Genomic DNA, 22,183 nt, shown 5'->3' on the forward strand with positions numbered 1-22,183 from the left:
TTTAAAATATCAGGTTACAGTGATTATTATTTTCTTATTATTAATTATTTCTTAGCAGATGCCCTTACCCAGGGCGACTTACAGTTGTATATAAAAATTACAGTACAATTAGGATCTAGATACAAAATACAATGACTTTAGTCCTAATAAGAGCAAATACAAAACACAGTACGATTTGATATCGGAGCAGTTCAAGAGCAGGTAACAGTTGATAGTTACATCAGGGTTAGATACGAGTGCAGGTGAAATACAAAATAATATGGATTGGGTTAAGTGCAGGATTAAATACAGTAAACTAGGGAGCAGATAAGTGAAGGTTGATGTGCATTAGGCAGAGTGCTGTATTGTCCAGAAGGGAAGAGTTGAGTTTTCCAGGTGTTGTCTGAAGAGGTGTGTCTTGAGGAGGCGCCGGAAGGTGGTCAGGGACTGGGCAGTCCTGACATCCGTAGGAAGGTCGTTCCACCACTGCGGGTGAGGCTGAGAAGGAGCGAGCTCTGGAGGCAGGGGAGCGTAGAGGACGTACAGCCAGTCTTCTAGTGCAGGCGGAGCGGAGAGTTTGGGTGGGGGTTTAGGGAGAGATGAGGGTCTGGTCAAGGCATCGGTAAGTGAGTACAAGAGTCTTGAACTGGATGCGAGCGGTGATTGGGAGCTAGTGGAGTGGGCGAAGCAGTGGAGTAGCGTGGGAGAAGCGAGGCAGAGAGAACACGAGCAGCGGCGTTCTGGATGAGCTGGAGCGGATGGGTGGTGGAAGCAGGGGGGCTGGCCAGGAGGGAGTTGCAGTAGTGTAGGCGCGAGAGTACCAGGGCCTGGACAAGGAGTTGCGTGAAGTAGTTGGTGAGGAAGGGTCAGATTCTTCGTATGTTGCTCAGGAAGAAAAGACAGGTGCATGCTAGAGTGGAGATGTGCTGGGTGTAGGAGAGGCAGAGGTCCAGGGTTACTCTGAGTTTCTTAGCTGAGGAGCAGGGAGAGAGCGTGGTAAATTCCAGAGGAATGGAGACAGAGAGATCAGAGGAGGGGGATGATGAGGAGGGGAATCCAGGAGGAGATAGCAGACAGACAGGTAGAGATATGGGACGGGATTGTGTGGTTTAGAAGGGAGGAAAGGAGAGGAAGTGGTTTTTATATTCTAGTGGAGGATAGATGCTTACTGACTAAGGCAGATACTGTTTCCAAACTGGGTTATAATCCTGGCATTTCAAATTGATGTTCAATGGATGTGTTCCTCCAAATCAGACAGCAAATTGTGCCAATCAAATGGTGGTAAAAGAGGTAAATCGGCTTCTTGTACAGCAGCTGAAATAGGAGTCATAGAATAATAGGCAGGTGAACAGAGGAAGTCGTCGCTTGACACCAGTTTGTTCAGTAATGGGGAGCATTTAAAAGGTTAATGAAAGAGCAGAGCAAGACATTTTTTTTAAAAAAAAGCAAGAATGAGAAAGGCATTTATCGCCTGAAGACCACGGAAGCTGAAAAATTGTTTAATTATATTTTAGTGGATTTATCTGTTAATCAGTTACGCTTCTTAATGAATTCCAGCACACGGTTTAGCCTGTTAATTAACATGCGTCCTCTCTTATGTGCTGTAGAAGTTTGCAGGGATAGGGAATGTGTTGTAGGAAATGTAGATCATTGAGCTGTTGAGTGCATTCATATTCTGTGTCGGAAATAAAAAGATTAAATCTAAAAAGTTGGTTGAAAAACAAGTCTAGATGGGTCTTTAGATAATGAATTCAGTGGCATTGCAGTGGTGCTTCTGCACAATGTCAGAGGAGCTTTCAAATCTGTCTATGACTCTGCTAGGCTAATATACTGATATTGTAGTGGGGTCCCAGCAGTATGAACGCAGCATTGATGCCGTGTCTGGCATGAAGTAAAATGTAAACATTTCATGTGATCAGAATTGCAATTATTTAGATACTCTGAGCCATATTTTGAAAGAGGTTACTCCAATGGTTAATTAACTCCAATTTACAAGGAAATAATTCCATGTAAATGATACACAACCGAGAAGTGAACAGCTATAATGTGTATAAAAGGCCATGAATAGCAGTTCTTAAGTTGCTTGGTTCTAGTTTTATAAAATCAGCAGCTTTTCTCTCCGCCAAAAATTGCAGTTAATGAAAGACTGGAATAAACTCTGAAAATATAACCCTCTGGATGATAAAGTAATGATTCGTTATAACCTAGTTAATCTGAAGAAACATATTTAAATAAGCAGGGGGATAGCGACTTCAAAAAAAAAAGAAAGCTGGAGACTACCACTTTGTATTCATTTAATTCATTCATCCTCGTTGCTGTGTTTTGTTGCAATAAAGGTAAGCACACCGTAATTCTCACCTGTTCTGTTATTGTATTTCTTTGCAGTAAACGTGTTACATTAAAAAATAAACAGTGACCACTGTAAAAAAAAAAAAGTTCAAGTGTAGTTGTTTTCTACTACATATTATGTTTGTTGTAACTGCTCAATTACAACTCGAGCTTGGAGGCTTGTCCCGTGGGTCTTTTGACTGTGAAATGAAATTTGAAGGATATGATCATTTAAAACAAAACACGCACACAAAATATAGTATTCAAGAAATGTCACCCAGCATATCCTACAGCATGGGCACATGAGTCTTAATATCACTGGCTCTGATCAATTATATAGAACCGTATTAAATGAATACAGATAACAGAGTCCAGATATTGGAAGATAAGAAGGGAATATAATTCTGGGTTTGTTTTATATTAGTGGTCAGGGTTCCAGAACTTGTTGAGGTACAGAAAGGACCAGGTGCCAGGAATTCCAGAAATCAATTTTGAAACCAGGAATAGGTAAAAGTGAGTCTCCAGCTCTGAGTGGTATATTACAGTGGGTTGTAACAGGAAGCTGCCTGTTCTACAGAAGAGGAAAGAGAGCTGCACAGCTCCACACGCATGTTAAACTTCACAGTGAAATAGAACCCCTTGTTGTTGCGAAGGATGATTGCATGCACCAGTTTGTTGACCATTCCCTAGAGGTAGATTTACAGTCCTCTTGAAAATGTCTGGCATCATGTATCCCCCTAGTGGATACAGGAAAAAATGCGTTTGCAAACCTTGTGCTAGTGTCTAGCACTAATATTCTGTCAAATAAACTTTTATAGTTGTTTTTATCAGGTACTGTATTTAAGTTGTTTCTAAATGATGCATTTAAAAAAAATGACAACAAAAGCCTAGTTTTGAAATATGATCTATAATATGTAAGCCCTTATAAATCCAGTACTCCTGATACAGCTCTGCAAGTTGGTGCTGTAAGACAGATGTGTTTTTTTTTTTTTTTTTATCATCTTTGATGTTTTAATCTCTGGGGAGACAGTAAAGGAAAAGTAGTTTTGAACTGTTCTAATGGTCCAGATCATTAAAGAAGTGTTCCGATTGACTTGGAACAGGGGTTGAACCGTTTGAACAGTGAGTTTGATATCAATGACTGCTTTTCAAAAGCTCTGTGGAGCTCTGTTGTAGCCAGCAACCAAAGCCCAGAAGACCAGCATTCCTTGAGGGTATCAGAATCTGAGTCAGAGTGACCTACTTCCGATATATACTTTGAGTGAACAATTGTCAAACAAAAAGGAATCTTGATCCAAACTGACAGATCACTAGATGGCCCCTAACAGAAAATTAAAAAAAATTCCAATAAGAACCATTCAAAATGACGGCAAGTAGCATCTTTTTTTCAGCCAGTAAAAAAGCCAATTAAAGTAAACAATAAAAAAAGAAGTTACTTGCTCTTTTAATGTTAATTTGGAAGAAAGAGGCTGATCAAGTAAAAGCTTTGTAGCTCGGTCTCATTGTTCTTGCTTTCATTGAAGAGCGCATACCAGCACCGATTAATAACTTTAATATGCACTGCTGGGGTTGATAGCACATGAGGAAAGTTGTACACTACCTGAGGCTACTGGATGACTTCATGCTTGCAGATAATTCATTCACACCAGAGGGAGGAAGTTAATTTACTGAAGTAAGGCTCTGCTAGCTGACATATTTATGTGTTTTTTTTTCTAACAGTTAAATCTGAGTACACAATCTTAAGATGTCAAAACAAGCCGAGAGCACAGAAACTAGAAAGCGCTTTGTTGTTTAAACATCTGAAAGTCACGGTAAACCAAGAGAGTGCCACACTGTCAGGCTGAGATAACCCTTGTTTTGTATGGGCAGAACAATGCTGGGTGTAATAACTCGAAAGCTTAATGAGTCTCCGAAGTGAATTACAGAGAACGTGTATCATGTTAGATAAGGGACTGTGCAGTGCAATCTTTTGTTGATTGGATGAAGGCTTTAATGTTTAATCAGTTTAGTCCCCAGATGTTTATCAGGGAAATACTGTGATAATTCTGTGATGGCAAAGTAAATGCTTCAGCAGTAATTCTTTGTTGATTTAATATTAGTAGCACGTCTAGGAAATTGACCTGTAAGGTATAATGAAATGGTTCTAGTTGGAAAAAAAAAGAATAAAAACACATTTTCTAAAAAAAATATATAGAAATGATTCCACTGGTATATCGTACTACCACTTAAGTACATTTGGTATTTCAGATTCCCCACCAACATTTCAAATAAAATCATGATGTGATTGTGAAGTTTATATGAAGTGTGACCATTTTCAGGTGGACGGAAGTGTGGTTGCAGTCCATTGAATATAAATTACCTTCTAGAATATTCATACTTTTTTTTTTAAATTCCAAAGCAGTTTTAAATTATAGTGCACAAACAGCACATTTTTCGACCGTTTTTAGCTCAACTATTTGACTCTTGTCAAATTCACTGTACCCCTAGTGCTTAATGCAGCAGGATAACCCATGAAAAATAGCACCTGATTTCCATAACTTATTAATAGAATTGTAATTGGCAAGGTGATTGATATACAGTTAGAAACGAGCCACAGGTATAGCCATAACAACCTTGTCTCTATCCCACTTACCATTCTGGATTTAGTTTCACAGATACCTGGCTTTCCATTGTGAGAAATGGTTCATTATTTCATGATAGTATCACTTTAAAGTTGAAGACAGATAAATAAATAAATATAATAATTATAATAGGTTTCTGTTCTGTCATCTTGCAAGTCATCTTGCATGTTACATATGTGAGAGAAGGGATGTAAAATTCAGGTTTTAGGTATGTGAAATAATCACATTCCCACTATCGGTTAAGGTGTGTGATTTCAGATGTAAAGAGAACCACTGGACGGGGTGGTTTGAAAGGCAGTATGAAAGGTCTCAATTGTAATTCCTTTATCTCTGGTCTCCCCACAGCCACAGGGACTTGAAGCCTGAAAACTTGTTGCTCGATGAGAAGAACAACATCAGGATAGCAGACTTTGGCATGGCTTCCCTTCAAGTTGGAGACAGCTTATTGGAAACCAGCTGTGGGTGAGTACTGCCAAATCCATCCGGTCCTGTAGCAGTGTTGTTAATGCACCAGCCGTTACTTTTGAAATGAATAATGGAGACAGCCAAAAGTCTTGCATGCATAGAACCGAGATCTCTGCTTGGTACGTACACACAAGAGGGGCAATATTTTTATTGCGACGAGGCTCACAGTATAAGCAATGCCCTGCGATATAAATTGTAAAATAAAACCAGCAGCAACTCCAAATAGGAATCTGATTCATACCTATTGCCTTGTCCGTTGAGCCCATTGCTTTGTGTAAACATAAGCAGTGCAGACTGTGGCACAGCCAGCTTGCCCTTCCCTCACTCAAAGCATTACATGCAATAAAAGAAAAAGAACACACTCTCATAACTCACCAAGCGCCACAGGCATCCACGACTTTTGAAAGTCTTTCTCAGGAGGGTGATAAGCCTTGAATGGTACCACGGACTATTACACTTTCGGTTACCATGCTCAAGATAGAAGGGGAGAATTGTGTTTGCTTGAACAGCTCTCTCTCTGCCGCCTCGGGTCATGAATGAAGAACACAGGGAAGCCAGTAGGGAAGTGCTGAGTAGTGGCTGGTTGCACCGTATCTGTTTGTGAACACTGCATTCATCACTAACGACTGTCACAAGAATACATGTTTTCTGCCTTCACTGCAGCTTAGGAATGTCTTCCCACCGTCTGTACAGCACCGTATTTTATGGAGAACTGATACAATCACAGCAGCTGGTTCCCTGGTAGAATATCTAGTAATATTAAAGAAACTTAATACCTTTCTCTGATGTTTCAAAGAAGACAAAGAGAAAAACTCTTGCAGGATCCCTGGAATGTGGGGCCTGTGTGGGTATAGCAGCCCCACTCTATTGATGGCGTTATGGTGGTCGTTTTGGAAAGTGGGCATTCAGCACAAAATGACAAAAAAAAGATAAGTGAGTGAAGGAGGCTGTTGCTAATAGGCATGCAGATTGCTAAACAGCTCCCATCCATTACGCTGACGGAGGCCTGCACTGCCTGAACAGAGGCCCATCTCGGCCCACAGGGTGTCATTTCAAGCGCCCGGCAGGCAGCATCCATCTTTATTAGGGCTGAGGTGCTATATCTACTGGATGGTATTAAATGGGTAATTCCAAAGATTTAAAAAACATTTCAGGGCCTCACATTAGCATAACAACATTGCCAGTGGTGCTTTATTGTTCTACTGTGTATTTTTTTGTTTTTCAGACTGTGTTTTCACTTTGCAGGTGATGCTGTTTTTTTTCCAGCCACAATGCTTTAAGTTCACTTCCTGTGTTACAGGAAATAGGACCCACCTGAGCCTTTTACTCTTGTGGTGTCAAGTGGGTTCCTGTGGGGAGAGGAAAGCCCCAGTACTAGAATCTTAGTGTTGTGGCAGGAAACAGTTGCTTTATCTGATGCAAAGTGAGCTAACAAAGGATGATAAGACATTTATTTTAAAAGCCTTACTCATTTTCAAGTCATTTTAAAATGAGGGAACTGGCATGCTTTTGGCCTGTGGTTTGTGTAATGATGGAGAACCAAGCTGGTTCTCAATTCTCAAATAACAGATGTCTGCTTACCAAACGATTGCTGTGCCAGGTTCCAGGCACATGTTGAGAAGTGTGCAGTGACTTCTGCAAAGGTTACTACCAACCGATGCAGATATATAGCAATTTTCACAACTTTGTTACACCAATTATCCATACATCAAATAACAGACCTAATCATACTGTACATGCCTATGTTCCAGTCAATGTTTTCTTCCCTTTCCTGCAGATCCCATTAATTTCCTAGATTCATGCTGATGCAGTGGTGTCTGCGAGCGGCATGTCTGCTTCAATATATGAGGCTGTTTTGGGATTGCCGAGTGGACTCACACCAGGCAATATTTGACTAATTCAATTCCATGCAATTGAGTTTGGAACGTCCTACTGTTTTTTTTAAATAACTGTTACACAGAGGCAGTAGTTTTCAATACCGTGAAAGTTTCTTAACCATAATACATGACCCTGTACTGCCCTGCTTGCCTTCTGTGCCAGTTCACTTAATGCAGGGCAGACACAATGAAAAACACCACACGCTGTTTATCCTTCACATGTACTCTGTAATATATAAAAGCTGCACCTCCCAGGCAGTATCTCAGAAAAAAAAACTTTAATTGTGGACTTCATCAATCCCTAAATGGATACATTAGCATACTGTACGATGAATTATTTAGAGGTAGGGTTAGTTTAGTATTTCGTTTTTGTGTTTTCTATTTTCTAATTTATTAACCCCATTGCCTTGACACACTAGCTGAGAAAATAAATATCCAGGTTCATTTAGTTAGTGTGATTACATAGCATGACAGTAAATGCTAAGGGGTAAAGCTAATACCACTAAACCAATCTGAATTCCTTGATTCCTACAATACAAACACACGACAAGTTCGTTCAAATCCCTTCGGACTACGCCTCATTACATAATGTTAACGTTAAGTATTAATATTTATATTAAACCATTGCAAGAAGTAATGCATTTGTACATCACATGCAGTCATTAGTCCTGAACAGTAATTATAATTAATCTGCAAAACCAACATTAAAGGGAGGGAGGCATACTTTTCCTGTGCACCAATGCCTGGCTGCCTCTTAAAAATAATTACTGAATTATTTGACTAAAGGCTAAGCAAACTGTGGATGTGGAATGTTATTGCTGAATATTGTAAACAAGTGCCCAAGGTTTACATTGAAAAGCAAAAATGTAATTAAATAAATTCTCTCATTTATATTGGGCTTTTGGAAGTAGAACAAATGGAGGCTGTTAAGCAAGTATAAGGGCCTCCCTTTCTTTTCTGACTGCTGACAGCACTGTTAATGTGAGTGTATGTCATCTTCTGAAAAGACTCTTTAAAGCTAAATAGCAAGGTAATATAGCATGGGAGTTTTGCCAGCAAGTGACAGCCATTACATTACAGTGCATTTACAAAAATGAACCTTTTCCCATGTGTATCGAAGCCTATTAGCATTTTTTCTCTTTTTAAGGTCATTTTGCATCCTTTGCATTCATTTTGTGAGGGCCATCTTTATACAAATTAATTATGTTGTTTACCTTCATGAGATGTGATAAATATTAAAATATGTTATTAAAAATGAAAGTGAACTACAACAATGGGCCTAGACTTGGACAACATTAAGAATGTGACAGCTACAGTATTTCATTCTTGTCCGTCGCTTGTAGGAAAAATTCCCATCTTTTACATCCTTGTCTTTTATGAATGCAATGGATTTTTAAAATAAAAAATAAAAATAAAACCTGTAATTTCTGCCCTACACCCCATTGACAATGTTTGGCAGGTTTCAAATTTGTGGTCTAAACACTGAGGCTCACAACCAATGCTTCACTGTGCCAAGCTATTAGCCTGCTCATGTAGAATATGTTTTGGAGGAAACCCTGTACAATTATTGATTGTCCCTCATGCTCTGCTGCCTGATCCCTAGGCACAGACATGACAGTTTTTAATAAAATGCATTAATCTCTTCCCCTTAGACACAAAGATATACAGTTTACTGCCTGCTTCACCTACAAGTCAAGTTGAAGTTAGAAAGTGCTTTGCTTTCCAGCACGCTTATTATTTATTTATTTTTATTTAGAAAGTATTTACCCAGAACAGTCCAGTATTTCTGCCTGCAAAAATGTATTCTGCCTGCATGGATAGGTCCAGTATTTCTACCTACACAGAATAGTCAAGTGGGATAAAACTGAAAAGCAACTTTATTTACCATCTACAAGACTTGGGCAAAGCATTGGAAACAGCAGGGATCCTAATATAGCCCACATATTATTAATGTCTTCTACAAATGGACTCCTTGACTGGCACTCTAATATATAACAGCTGCATCTCCCTGTTGCAAGTCAAGACAGCAGGTCCATTTTGTATATTATGTAAGAATCATGAGGCTGTCGTTGTGAACAGCTTTCCACCCCCTCAGCTTCCTTAAAGGAACCAGAGGCCCTTTGGATCATGCGTCTTACAAACTGGTCAATTTTGGGGTCCCGTGTGACTCGCTTGGTATGCGCATGACCATGTGGTCTGCAGAGTGAGTTGTACAGTAATGGGAGCACAGGTTTGCATCGTGGCTACGCAGAGTTGCCAATCTTCCCTGAGGATGACACACGGAGTGTTGCATTGGCTCTGGTGCTCCCACAGATTTGGCAGACAAAATTGTCATGTTTCTTCTCAATATAGCGAACCCTACCCTGCAGAGCTGTCCTGTGTCCTCCAGAGCCTACAATACAAAAGAAGCAATGAGCCGGGACCGGGATTCAGGGGGTGCCAGCTGACCTCCAGGTCTCCTGAGCTGTGGGGATTGCTGCAGTGAGGGAAGATAACTGGGCTTTCTAAACTAGGGCACATCACTAAAATGATTTCAATGTTGTGTCTCTGGATTGACTCAATTGCATCTTGCACCCTTTTTCTCCTCCTCCAGCGTACTCATCAATCTGACACTGCGCTTGCAAGATGTATTGTTTTGTTTGTGAAAAGTCTCAGATTTTTTTTTCTCAGAGGGACATCTGTCAGATATTAAAAATACTGTATTTATATTTAAAAAAAAAAAAAAAAGCAAGACATGAAGTGCAGTGCCCAGGGAGCAGATAAGACATTACATTTAATGATAATTGTAGAACGGGAAGCGCAGAGACACACTGGTTTTAATATATGTACTGGTATTAAAAATCGTTTAAGCATTACTCTCTCCTTCTTTAACAGCTTCATTGACTTGATACTATAAAAATGCACACTACAAATGTAATGAGGTTTAGCAAATGGCATTTGGGGATTGATGTCCTAAATAAAAAAATAAATAAACAGTTGGTTTCACACAGCGAGGCGCATCTTTTTTCTTTTTCTTTTGTTGTTTAATAATTTATTAATCTATTTTCTGTTGAGTTTTTTTGGGTTCATGTAGTATTTTTGTACTTTTTTTTTTTTTTTTTTTAATGTTTTACTTAATGTCATAAAATGTAATGAAAAAAATCAGTAAGTGGGTGTTTTGCAGTGGTTGAGAATAGCAAATCAGCCTTACACTTTAAAATAGGTTTAATGATATTTTGTGATACCAGCTTTAAAGAAAAAAAAAGTTTAATAATAAAGTGTTAAAAGAAAAATAATGTAAGTTTCTACACCACAACTCTGTGACAAAACAAATATTTCATTTCTTACTGTACTGTACCTCCGTTTATGTTTGTATGAGGTTTAGGAAGCAGGCTTCCGTACACAATGTTTCACTTATGGGCTTCAAAGCACATAAAGAAGTAATTTTAGAAATTATATATTTTCTAGAATAATTAATAAGAAATAGCAATTAACCAGAAACAAAACAATAATGAAAGAGAACACAGAAACAGTAATAGGATCATTAACTTCTTCCATAATATAAATGCACATTACTTAAGTAGAATTAATAGGCTATTAAAGCCAAGGATTCATTTGTGACTAATCTGATGAACAGGAGCGACGACACTTGTTGAGAGCGGTAGTTTTTTGGCGTGTCGATGTTTGGGGTACACAACGAGTACATTTTCTTTCTCATAGACATCGCATCCTAAAATATATCATTACAGTACAATTTAAATTCCTAGAACAGGAAAGCATTTATTTTCTGTAAATGTTTTTTTGTTTATTTTGTATACAGTTTGTCATTTGAAAACTGTATAATGCTCACCTGTCAGAAACAATAGGTACCGGATCTGAGATCCGCTGCGATCTGGCACAAATTAACCCCTGATTTTAAAGCCAACAAAAATTCAGTGTAGAGAACACAGTACACAGAATACAATCTGTACTGAGCATTAGGCAAAGTCATTTATTGTTGGCTCTCTCTTGGTGGGTGGAACCTAGTGTTACAGTCAAAGACCTGAAAGACAGCAGTGAAATGGCAATGCGTGTAAGCATGTTTGACGAGGGCTAGTAGCAGTGGCTAAATTCATAAGGTATTGATGTACAGGACTGCTGAACCTTCTCAAGTACAGCACACAATTTATTGTAATTAGCGCTTATCTACTATCTTGCAGGCTGCCTATACTTGCGTCTTTATTAATATTTAATTGTGTGTTTTAATTAAAGGTCAGGCATTTTTCACAGGCAAAGAGTCCCCTCTTATTCCTTTTCATTCTCAAAACATTAACGGACACAACTAGGCAACACTTTGACTTTGATCATTTTCATTTGAGCATCTCAAACTCCCCTCTCCCATGTCCTTCACCCTTGCTGTTATCTACCTTCCACCTAAGCTTTTATTGCAGTTTTCAGAATTCCTCTCCCTTGTCTGCACTTCAACTGACAAAATCCTACTCCTTGGTGACTTCAACATTCATGTTGACTTGCCTTCCTCCCCTCTAGTGACCGACTTCAACATGCTTCTGGACTGTCTTGGACTTTCTCAATCTGTCAATGACCCTACTAACACCCGAGAACACACCCTGAATCTACTCATCACCAGGGGCTTTGATGTCTCCAATCACTCCGTCTCAGATGTCTCTCTCTCTGACTGCTTAATCACTGCTAATATTAATCTCCCTGTTCCTTCCTTCTATCCCAAGAAACTGCTGAATCCTCTGAAACTCTCAGATTGTGTCTTTTCATCCCCTCTAACTGTTACTCTCCTCTCCTCAGTCGATGATGTGGTGACTCTCTACAATGCCACCCTTACTTATATAATTGTTGCCCCGCTTACAACCAGAACCATCAAGAAAGATTGAAACTGCCATTTTGCTTCATAAAGTCAAATGAAACCTGCTGAATAAAGTTATGTTGATATATGGAATTATGTACCGCTTTGTAGTTTTCCATATACTTAACAAAAACACCAAAAACCTTGATGTTTCATTACATGCTGCAAAGGGGAATACTTGTCCAGAAATCTTACCTTTTTTGTAGGGTCATTCAGTGCAAGTTCTTGATTTCCTCTGTCTTATCTCTGCAGGTCCCCTCACTATGCTTGTCCAGAAGTAATTCGGGTGAGTATGGTATCCTGAACTAAAAAGTATGCCTGTACACAAGTCATTATATCCCAATATATTTTATTGTTTTCTCATTATTACAATACATTGCATACTGAAATCTATATAAACTTTAATAATGTTATTTAATCTTCTCTACCAAGTAATTCACATTAATACTTGTGTCTCAATAAATTTACACTTATAATAGTTATAATTCACTGCTTGCTGTCTATCATTCTCTCTGTGTTAAGAGTGTGGAGATGCTCTTGTTCAACATGTGTACTGTGTATTTAACATGTAACAGGGGAGTCTGTATTATAAGAATTTAAATAGCTGTCATACAGTATGAGTGTGAACTAATTAGAATTTGTAGAGAGTCAAGGGAGACATTATGTAGGAGGGTAATTCTGAAAGGCAATACTATTCTCTCTGCAGGGGGAGAAGTATGATGGACGAAAAGCAGATGTCTGGAGCTGTGGGGTCATTCTCTTTGCACTTTTGGTGGTAGGGTTGGTGTTAACAGCACTTGTTCTCTCTTTAACAGTTATTAGGAAATGTATGGAAAGATATATAACCACATCCCCCTAAGTGAAAGCCTGTCTGCACCCTTTTGAAACTCTGCTCCACTGAGACTTCAAGCTGATGAATCTGTTATTCCATTGCTATTGACATATAACCCCCACCTCCACTGCGCTCTGCCATTCCCAGCTCATATAGCAGCAGATCTGTGTTTGATCAGAATGCTGCTAATAGCATCCTGTAGCCTGACACGCACAGAGATCTCTCAGCGGCTTTCCTTTCATTTATTAAACGGGCTCACCAATATCTCATCCCATCAAATATTCAGGGGGAGCACGGAGCCATAGCCAAGTAAAGGCTGCCTGACTAAAAATAAACAAGCCAATATGAAAATAAATAAGTATCGGGGGCAGCTGTGTACAGGCAAGAGGGGAGTGCTCGGTGTGGTGCAGTCATGATTTAATGCTGCATCGGCTAAAATAAATCGAAGAGCTGGGAGCTCAGACTGCTTTCTGATGCAAAAAGAATGTATTCCAGGGAGAATATCGGTAACATGTTTCTTCATTAAAGCAGGGCTACTTTTGAAGTAAACCCCCAGCCCTACACCTCCTTCTTCTCCATTACAAACATATAGTTATTATTAATATAAAGAGAGACCAGAACACAAACAGGAATACAGCATGATAAATCTTGGGGTTAGTCACATTTTATTACATATTCATGTTATGATATGAAAATATCAATGTAGGTGTTTCCTATAAAATGTTACCAGCATAAAATATATATTTCTGCTAAGCACTAAGACCTTAAAGCCACCTTTTGTGATTTTTTTGTCTTTGTTTTTTGTTTTTTTTTGTTGCAAGCAGTATTTATTTTAACTACCAACATTTGTTTCAAAGTAGATTGGTTTTCTTTTTCAGCAAGCCACAGTTCATGAAATATTTCCATTTATAAAGGCATTCATTGGCACCTGGTAAATAATAGTATAAATAAACTGCCCTTGATTTAAACTTTAATTTAGTGTAGTTTGCTCTTAGTCTTGTTTCCTCTTGGATTGAATGAATGTTTTTTGAGTCTCAATGTAGTTGACAAGTTTTCTTTCACTCATTTTAACACTGACAACCCCCATCTCTCTCTCTCTCTCTCTCTCTCTCTCTCTCTCTCTCTCTCTCTCTCTCTCTCTCTCTCTCTCAAGGGTGCCTTGCCGTTTGATGATGACAATTTGAGAAATTTGTTGGAAAAGGTGAAACTGGGGGTGTTCCATATGCCACACTTCATCCCGCCAGACTGCCAGAACCTCTTGCGTGGCATGATAGAGGTGGACGCCACGAAACGATTGACGGTCAGCCACTTCTCCATTATTCTGGGGAAAAAAAGTTTATTTTGTGCACCCTAAAAAAAAAATTCTGACCTCTTTCCCTGAAGACATTATCTTGCTGTAGTCTGTTTAGTTTTCCAGACTTTATTTAGGCTTTGCTACCTCACTATGGATTTGCTTCCTGTGCAGCAAGTATTAGGACCCCCATTGCAGCCTCGGTCACTTTGCTATACTTATCAGACTAAATATGGAGGCAGGTCGGCTCCTAATACCTGCTGCACAGGAAATCAATTCATAGTGGGATCTGTTCATACAAACACTCAATCATAAGACACCCTTAGATAATTTGACTGTAATTTGTCTTTTGTTTATTGAGCTTAATGATGGTTCTTTATTTCTCTATGATGTTAAATTTTTATATCTGAAGTTTTTGGTGACCTATGATGTCTTTTCTTAGTTTGAGCCCTGTGTGCTCACGCAGCTCCTCCAAGCATTCTCTCTGAGACCTGAATAAACCTGCTTGCAGAGGGAGGGGAGAGCAGGGCAGGGCAGGGCAGGGCAATCATCATCATGCTCATCCAGAAATGCTGTTCAGAAAAGGGTTGAGTAGGTGGCAACTTAGTTTTGGAGACCAAAAGATGGCCAGATGGAGCTGGATCTCAGTGCTGAAGTGTGATGTGCAGCCCAGCGCCCCCCTGCCCTGCCTGCTGTGAGTGGTTCTGGGGACTGTGCCCTTCAATGATGTTAATATGGGACAACTGCATCCCAGCCCCATACATCACCCTGTCAGCCTGGAGCAGGAATAATTCATGGGCATCCCATCTGTGCTGATTAGAGTGGGGGGGAGGGGGGGGCAAGGTAAATCAGGGGAAAAACAGAGCGATTGCAGTGCTGGTTGAATGGGAGCTGTTAACCATGGCTTGTCCTGCAGGTCCTGTTTAGTAGCTGTGTTGTTTAATTGAAGCTAAGACTCAAACTAACAACCATTCCAAAAACACAAGCAAGTTTCAACCAGCTGCTTTTATTCTTATTGCATTTCAGCACTCTAGCTGTGAGTGGCACCAGTAGCCTTTACACTGCATTCCAATGAACTAACCATTTAGCACTGAACACTGTAGCCCAGTGAATAAATAGCCGATCCACCCAACTGAGTGCTCATCTGCTAGTTTTTCACAGATTATTGAATTGAGAGTTTCTTAATTTTATTTTTCAGTTTCACGCAATAGGTCAGTTTGCAAATATATCAGTTTTGCATTTATTATTCTAGTGGGGGGGGGGGGGGGGGGGGTGAATTGCTTCCTTTAGAGACTTTTGCCTAGATCTTGATATCATCTCACTGTGATGGAACTTGATTTCCTTCGCCCTATTTTTTGATGGCTTGGGCTTTTTCATGAGTTCTGGCCTCTGGTTATCATCTTCAGAACTGCTTGCTCAAATGTAATACAACATTGAACAGACGAAGAAGTTGTTCAACCTGTTGTGACTGGTGCCTCTAAAGCTGGGTGACAGTGTGGTGCTGCGTTTCCAGCCCCTGCCTTTGTTCTGGAGTTTTATCATCATTAGCCCGGAAATGAAGAGGAAAGCCATGTGAGAGACAGCTTGGATTGGGAGGCTTTGTCTCGCGTGCCGAGTTAATGCCCCCTTTGGATTTCATGTTCCAGTGCTCTTTGAAAATTATCTTCCACAAGACACTGTCCCAATGCTCCACATGCATCTGTGGACAATTCATCAAAATTACAAGATTGTAAAAGCAGTTTTGATAAGCTTCTTCTTGTGCGAACAGATATCCCCTCTACTTCATAAGTTCACATGTCTTTCCAGGCGGCTTACTGACAATCTGACATTTTTTTTTGTTTTTTGCTTGAAAAATGAGCCCCAATTGTGGCTTTTATCCCATCATTTTTTGTTAGAAATCTCATTTTCTTTGTTTTTTATAGTATTTTGTGTATAAATTTGAGAAGAAAATGCACCTAATTTTTACATACAACAACGTAAATAAAAGATGCTGATCCCATCAAGAGGCAAATGTATTTAGTAATTGAATTAATGAAAGCACAAGAAAAAAGGGACTGGAACCATATGGCTACTTCCTTTGGGTGGAGTAAGGTATCTGCATGACTGATTGGCTGAGTTTCCATAGAGATGTTGAAACCTGTCCAATGAAGGTACATCAGAATGCCATTATGCCCTTAATCTCTCAAACAACACAAAAATAAAGCACAATTCCTAACTTTGCAAACTAAGTTTTAAATCATGATGAAAACACCATAAATATTCATTTAATTTTTTTTTTTCAAAATGATCTATATTGTAAACAAGTGCACTACCCCGCAGCGCTGCAGTGAAGTGCTGGAAACAACAGCATTAGAATATGAGAAGCTGAAGATAAATTGGACAATTCTTTGCCAAAAGGTTTTGACAAGAAGTCTTTATCGTCCTCAAAAAAGACTGTTAGTCGAGGTGCTTGTCCGAGAAATGGTTTATTTGAGCATTTCTGCTTACCTTATGATTGAGTGTTTTTATAGTTCTGAAAAACTGAAAAATTTGCTGGTGGATCTGGCCTATTTTTTTGTTCAAAAGTATCAGATAAGGCTATTTTGTCTTTTTTCTTCTTTTTAATCATATACTGTATAGAAAAAATCTGAAGGTTGTCTAATTTAACAACCTCTCGTTTATGGCTATTGTGCTTTAAAAAAATACATTAAAAAAATACACAACACTGCAAAAAAAAAAAAAAAGCACAAGAAACAGTGATCAAGTCCAGTCTGTAATAGACAAGACTTTGGTGTGGTGTAGGTCCATGACATCCCAGAAAACAAGACTATGATGGGATCTAGATCCCGAAAATGGGGGGGGGGTTGTTCCCTTCCAATTATTTAAAAATGTTTTTTAATAGTGCACTTTCCTTCAGCAATATAGGGCTATTTGTTGAACGCTAATGTTTCTCACAACACAGAATAGCCAGTTCCATAGGAATCTGATTAGCTCAACACAGCAGAACAATCCAAAGCATTTGTACTTTAAAAACATCATCTACTGCTTCACTAACCCTTTCCCCCCATACAGTTCACTGTCAGGGACAGGCATCGAATAAATCCCCCTTATACATCTCTCAGACTTCCATTAGAAACCTATTTCATGACATCTCTATGTAATGTGTGTTTTATTTTAAAATGACTATTTTCTTTCTTCCTTGCAGCTAGAACAAATTCAGAAACACACGTGGTACATGTAAGTGTTTTTATCTCACTGTATTTTTTTTTTTATTTCAAATACCTGTCTTTTGTCTTTCTACCTGTCAGGTCATGACCTCGTTGGCTATTCTTGGGTCAGCAGTGAGCTTGTGATGTATCAGTTTGAGCTGAGCAGTGGACGGCTGCATTTGAGCAGTCGCGTGCTTTGTTCCCTCTGACAGGCTGATAAATAGCAATTAACATCATCCAAGGGTATAGACTGTAGAGGAGGGGTTGGTGGATTCCCTTTCATACTGTCCATCCTTGTACACGATTGTGCGAAAGAAAATACAGGAGTTACAAGTGATTCCCCGCCCTATATTTACTGTACCTATTTAAATAACCATTTAAGCTTTTTAACAAAAATATGGAGAGATTGAAAGGGAGGTAGTAATTGCATTTAAGTATTTGATAAGTATTAAGTAATTAGTTTTATAAATAGTGATATTATTGAGTTTTAAGTTGGCTTCCCCAATAGCTGTCCTCTACCTGCCATTCAGTAAATGTCACTGCAGCCTGTGGATTGCTCTCTGTCTTAAGGATAATAAGAAAAAAAGACTACAGGTTATACTGCCATAAACTGCATACTACAGAGCACAAATCATACAGAAATGTCTCAGGTCTTGCTGAGGCCTTGTCAGACCAGTTCATAGCGGCAGAACCTAAGATAAATGGTTGGATTTTTAGGTTCTTTTGAGGGGGACAGGTTACTTGTTATGATCTACATTAAATATAGCTTAGGCTCTGTTGGATAGAAACATAAAAAGAGGATGAAGTTACTTAATTTTATATACAAACACATTGTCCACATTTATAAGATGTGGATCCCAAAATTCTGCAACAGCAACAGCTTGTATATGTTTTACAGAGGGGTTGAATAAGTAGAAACAGCTGTCATAGCTCTGTCACCGCTGACAGCCTTAACAGCAGTGACTGCGAGTGTTGTTTTTTAAGTTGTCCTGCGATTGCCTCTTTTAAATCCAGAATGGCTTTTGACTCTGTACCTCCTTAAATGCCAATCTGTCAGACCTGCTGTATTGATTGCCCAAGACTGAATTGCATCAGGGAGATGCAGCTTTTATATACTGCAGAATATACAGTCCCGGCACAAAATGTGACAACAGCAAATGATTTAGAGCAAGACTAGGGGTGGGGATTGATTTACCCATTTTTCCTCTCAAACCCTTTACTTACTAAATATCTTGGTATCCCTGAAATAGATAATAGGCTCCTCTTTAAAAATAAGTGAAATATTTTTAATGAGCAAGAGATTTCACAAATAGAATGGTACACCGAAATGTTCTAATTTTTCTATGAAAGCAGTTCAACTGGGGGTGAGGAGTTTGTTACTGGATTACTTCACTCAGGCTACTTGCTTACTGAATAGATCAGTGTCTCGACTTTAAAAAGTGTGCTCAGGATTTTAATGATAATGAGAATTCCGTCTCAATTTCAGTGGTGCTCCTAAGTGTGATTCATTTACTAACAATGCTCAATGACTGGGTAGAACATTTGTTCTCTATTTTATAAAAAAAAAAAAAAAAAGAGATGTGGTGAATGCTGAAGGCCTTAGCCTGAAACCTATTTTTGTGGGTAAAATGAAGAGAAAATGTCATTCCCAGTCATTCCGCATTGGCAATAAGGGAGTCATATCTGGGGTACCATAGCACTTGTGGGAGCTACTGTTCATTTAAAATATTTTAAAGAGGAGACGATTTTTTATTCAGGGATACCAAAATATTTAGCAAGAAAGTGTGTGTGTGTGTGTGTGTGTATATATATATATATATATATATATATATATATATATATATATATATATATATATATATATATATATATATATATTCATATGAGCTTAACATGCAGCCTACAGCACTCAGTATTCCCAGGTGGTCTCCCATCCAAGTACTAACCAAGCCCAACATTGCTTTGATTAAGCATTGCATGGTAAGTTCGATTTGAAGAGCTTTTTGCCATCAGAGACGTTACCCAGGGGTCACTACAAGGAAGTAGCTCTTCTTGACCCCTAGCAGTCTGAGTAAGAACATAAGGAAGTTTACAAACGAGAGGAGGCCATTCGGCCCATCTTGCTCGTTTGGTTGTTAGTAGCTTATTGATCCCAGAGTCTCATCAAGCAGCTTCTTGAAGGATCCCAGGGTGTCAGCTTCAACAACATTACTGGGGAGTTGATTCCAGACCCTCACGATTCTCTGTGCCTCCTATTTTCTGTTCTGAATGCTCCTTTGTCTAATCTCCATTTGTGACCCCTGGTCCTTGTTTCTTTTTTCAGGTCGAAAAAGTCCCTTGGATCGACATTGTCCATACCTTTTAGAATTGTGAATGCATGAATTAGGTTGCCGCATAGTCTTCTTTGTTCAAGACTGAACAGCTTCAATTCTTTTAGCCTGTCTGCATATGACATGCCTTTTAAACCCGGAATAATTCTGGTTGCTCTTCTTTGCACTAGAGCAGCAATATCTTTTTTATAGCGAGGTGACCAGAACTGAACACAATATTCAAGATGAGGTCTTACTAATGCATGGTACAGTTTTAACATTACTTCCCTTGATTTAAATTCAACACTTTTCACAATGTATCCGAGCATCTGGTTGGCCTTTTTATAGCGTCCCCACATTGTCTAGATGAAGGCATTTCTGAGTCAACAAAAACTCCTAGGTCTTTTTCATAGATTCCTTCTCCAATTTCAGTATCTCCCTTATGATATTTATAATGCACATTTTTATTTCCTGCGTGCAGTACCTTACACTTTTCTCTATTAAATGTCGTTTGCCATGTGTCTGCCCAGTTCTGAATCTTGTCTAGATCATTTTGAATGACATTTGCTGCTGCAACAGTGTTTGCCAGTAAAGTTATCCATCCCCAGTTGTGCTGCTTTCCTAGAGAAAGGAGAATGGTTCAGGATACCATTCTACTTGAGAGGGGTCTGAGTAAGAAAAAGAAGGGCAATACAATCCCCACCCCAAGTCTCGCTGTAAATCATTTGTTGTTCCCATAATTTGTACCAATACTGTATGTCAGGGATTACATTTGCATAGCAAATTAATCAGCCTGTTTACACAAGTGTGTGTTTCTAATGCCCACCCCTGTACTGTTGGTTTTTGTTAGGGCTGTATTCGAAGGTTCGTTCGCTAGCCAGGAATTCGAAGGTAGTTTTAAACCTTCAAAGGTTTGTCAGGTGGCATTCACGCACTGTATGTTTTTTTTTTGTTTTTTTTTCGTCAGTTAACAGAAACCATTTGACAATGTGTGAATACTATGATACTATAATCTGATCTCTTGATTTGTATAATGCATATTACTTAAACAAAAGTTGTATTAAAATCCACTACCAAATCGTAATATATAGCAACTCAATATGGCGCCGCTGCTTTGTATGGAGCAGGGTATAGTATGCCAAAGCACTGGGGCAGTACTTATAGCGGTTGTAATGCTTCAGTAAAATATGTACTGAATACCTAGTGTACGAGACAGTGTAAGAGAAGTGCTATTGTACAATGTGTTTGAAATATTAAAAATATATGCTCACACTAATAATTTTAATTTAGAAAACTGAGCACCACTTTTAGTACCATCGAAGATTTGAACCTTCCTTCTGTAATGTGTTCCGAACCTTCGAAGGTCAAAATGTACACCTCGTTTCAGCCCTAGTTTTTGTAGTGCTACCCCTTTATGTCCCACTCCCTGACCTGAGCCTGCTTCTCTACTAACAGCTGGTGTCTTGTGTGTCCTTCCAGAGGGGGTAAGAACGAGCCGGAGCCCGAGCAGCCCATCCCCCGCAAGGTGTCTGTCCGCTCGCTGCCCTCTGCAGACGACATCGACCCCGACGTGCTGGAGAGCATGCACTCGCTCGGCTGTTTCCGTGACAAGAACAAGCTCATGAAAGACCTGCTGTCCGAGGAGTGAGTCTGGGGCTGGGGAAGGGGAGGGGCCGCACTGTACTGTACCTTGAGGCAGGGAGAGACAACCTTGGCTCTTCCATTGCATACTTTTTTGCAGAAAAGATCTGGATGCTCGTACGGTACAGTTTTCTTTCTCAGCCTGCCAGCTACGCATCACCACAGCAGATTTATTTGATCTAACTGACTGTCTTTTCCCTTTGCATAGTGCTAAAAAACATTGAAACAGGTCCATACAGTCTTCACATTCATCATCTGATAAATAGCATACTTACCGTCCACACACACTTACCTGCAGTGCCTGTTACTGTACTTGATTAATTTATTGATTAATTGGGATGTAATTTTTTCCTAAAGTGTCTAAACTTGGGAAGGAATCTACTCTGTTCCCTCCTCCACCCCATATGCACTTCACTATAAAAATAACTTAAAAAAAAAAAAACTAACCCCTAAACCTCTCTGTTAGATTAGCAAATGGGCTGCCAAAAGCTGATTGGGTTGTTGAAGTTTCTTTAGGTTCTGTGTTTATTAACTAGCTTACTAACATATCAACAAATGTTGTTCATGTTTTTTTTAGTTAATATATAGTTAATGTATAATACCCTTTTTAGAAACTTTTAACTGTTATCTGTAACTTGTTGGGGAAATATTTTGCACACAAGACTTTAAGGGATATATTTTTGAAGAGTGTTTAAAAACATTCTCTTATGTTAAACTGCTTTATAAAAATGAGAATAAACTAATAAACCCTCCCTGAAATAGTTTAAAATGATTTAATTAATTAAAATTGACTTTAAAAAACAGTTAACAAAATA

The 22,183-nt window shown here is 39.0% G+C and overlaps 1 protein-coding gene across 1 annotated transcript in view; it reads left to right on the forward strand.

The window, feature by feature from the left end:
- The window catches only part of LOC121329479 (serine/threonine-protein kinase BRSK2-like), a 227,680-nt gene that overhangs the window by 168,051 nt on the left and 37,446 nt on the right, over positions 1–22,183 (forward strand). Inside the window, 6 exon segments of the mRNA XM_041275040.1 lie at positions 5,274–5,390; positions 12,360–12,393; positions 12,814–12,882; positions 14,093–14,239; positions 17,415–17,446; positions 21,207–21,371. Of these exon segments, the coding sequence (XP_041130974.1) occupies positions 5,274–5,390; positions 12,360–12,393; positions 12,814–12,882; positions 14,093–14,239; positions 17,415–17,446; positions 21,207–21,371 (564 nt within the window).

Source organism: Polyodon spathula, chromosome 17 (assembly GCF_017654505.1).
Source record: "Polyodon spathula isolate WHYD16114869_AA chromosome 17, ASM1765450v1, whole genome shotgun sequence".
NCBI classification, from domain to species: Eukaryota; Metazoa; Chordata; class Actinopteri; order Acipenseriformes; family Polyodontidae; genus Polyodon; species Polyodon spathula.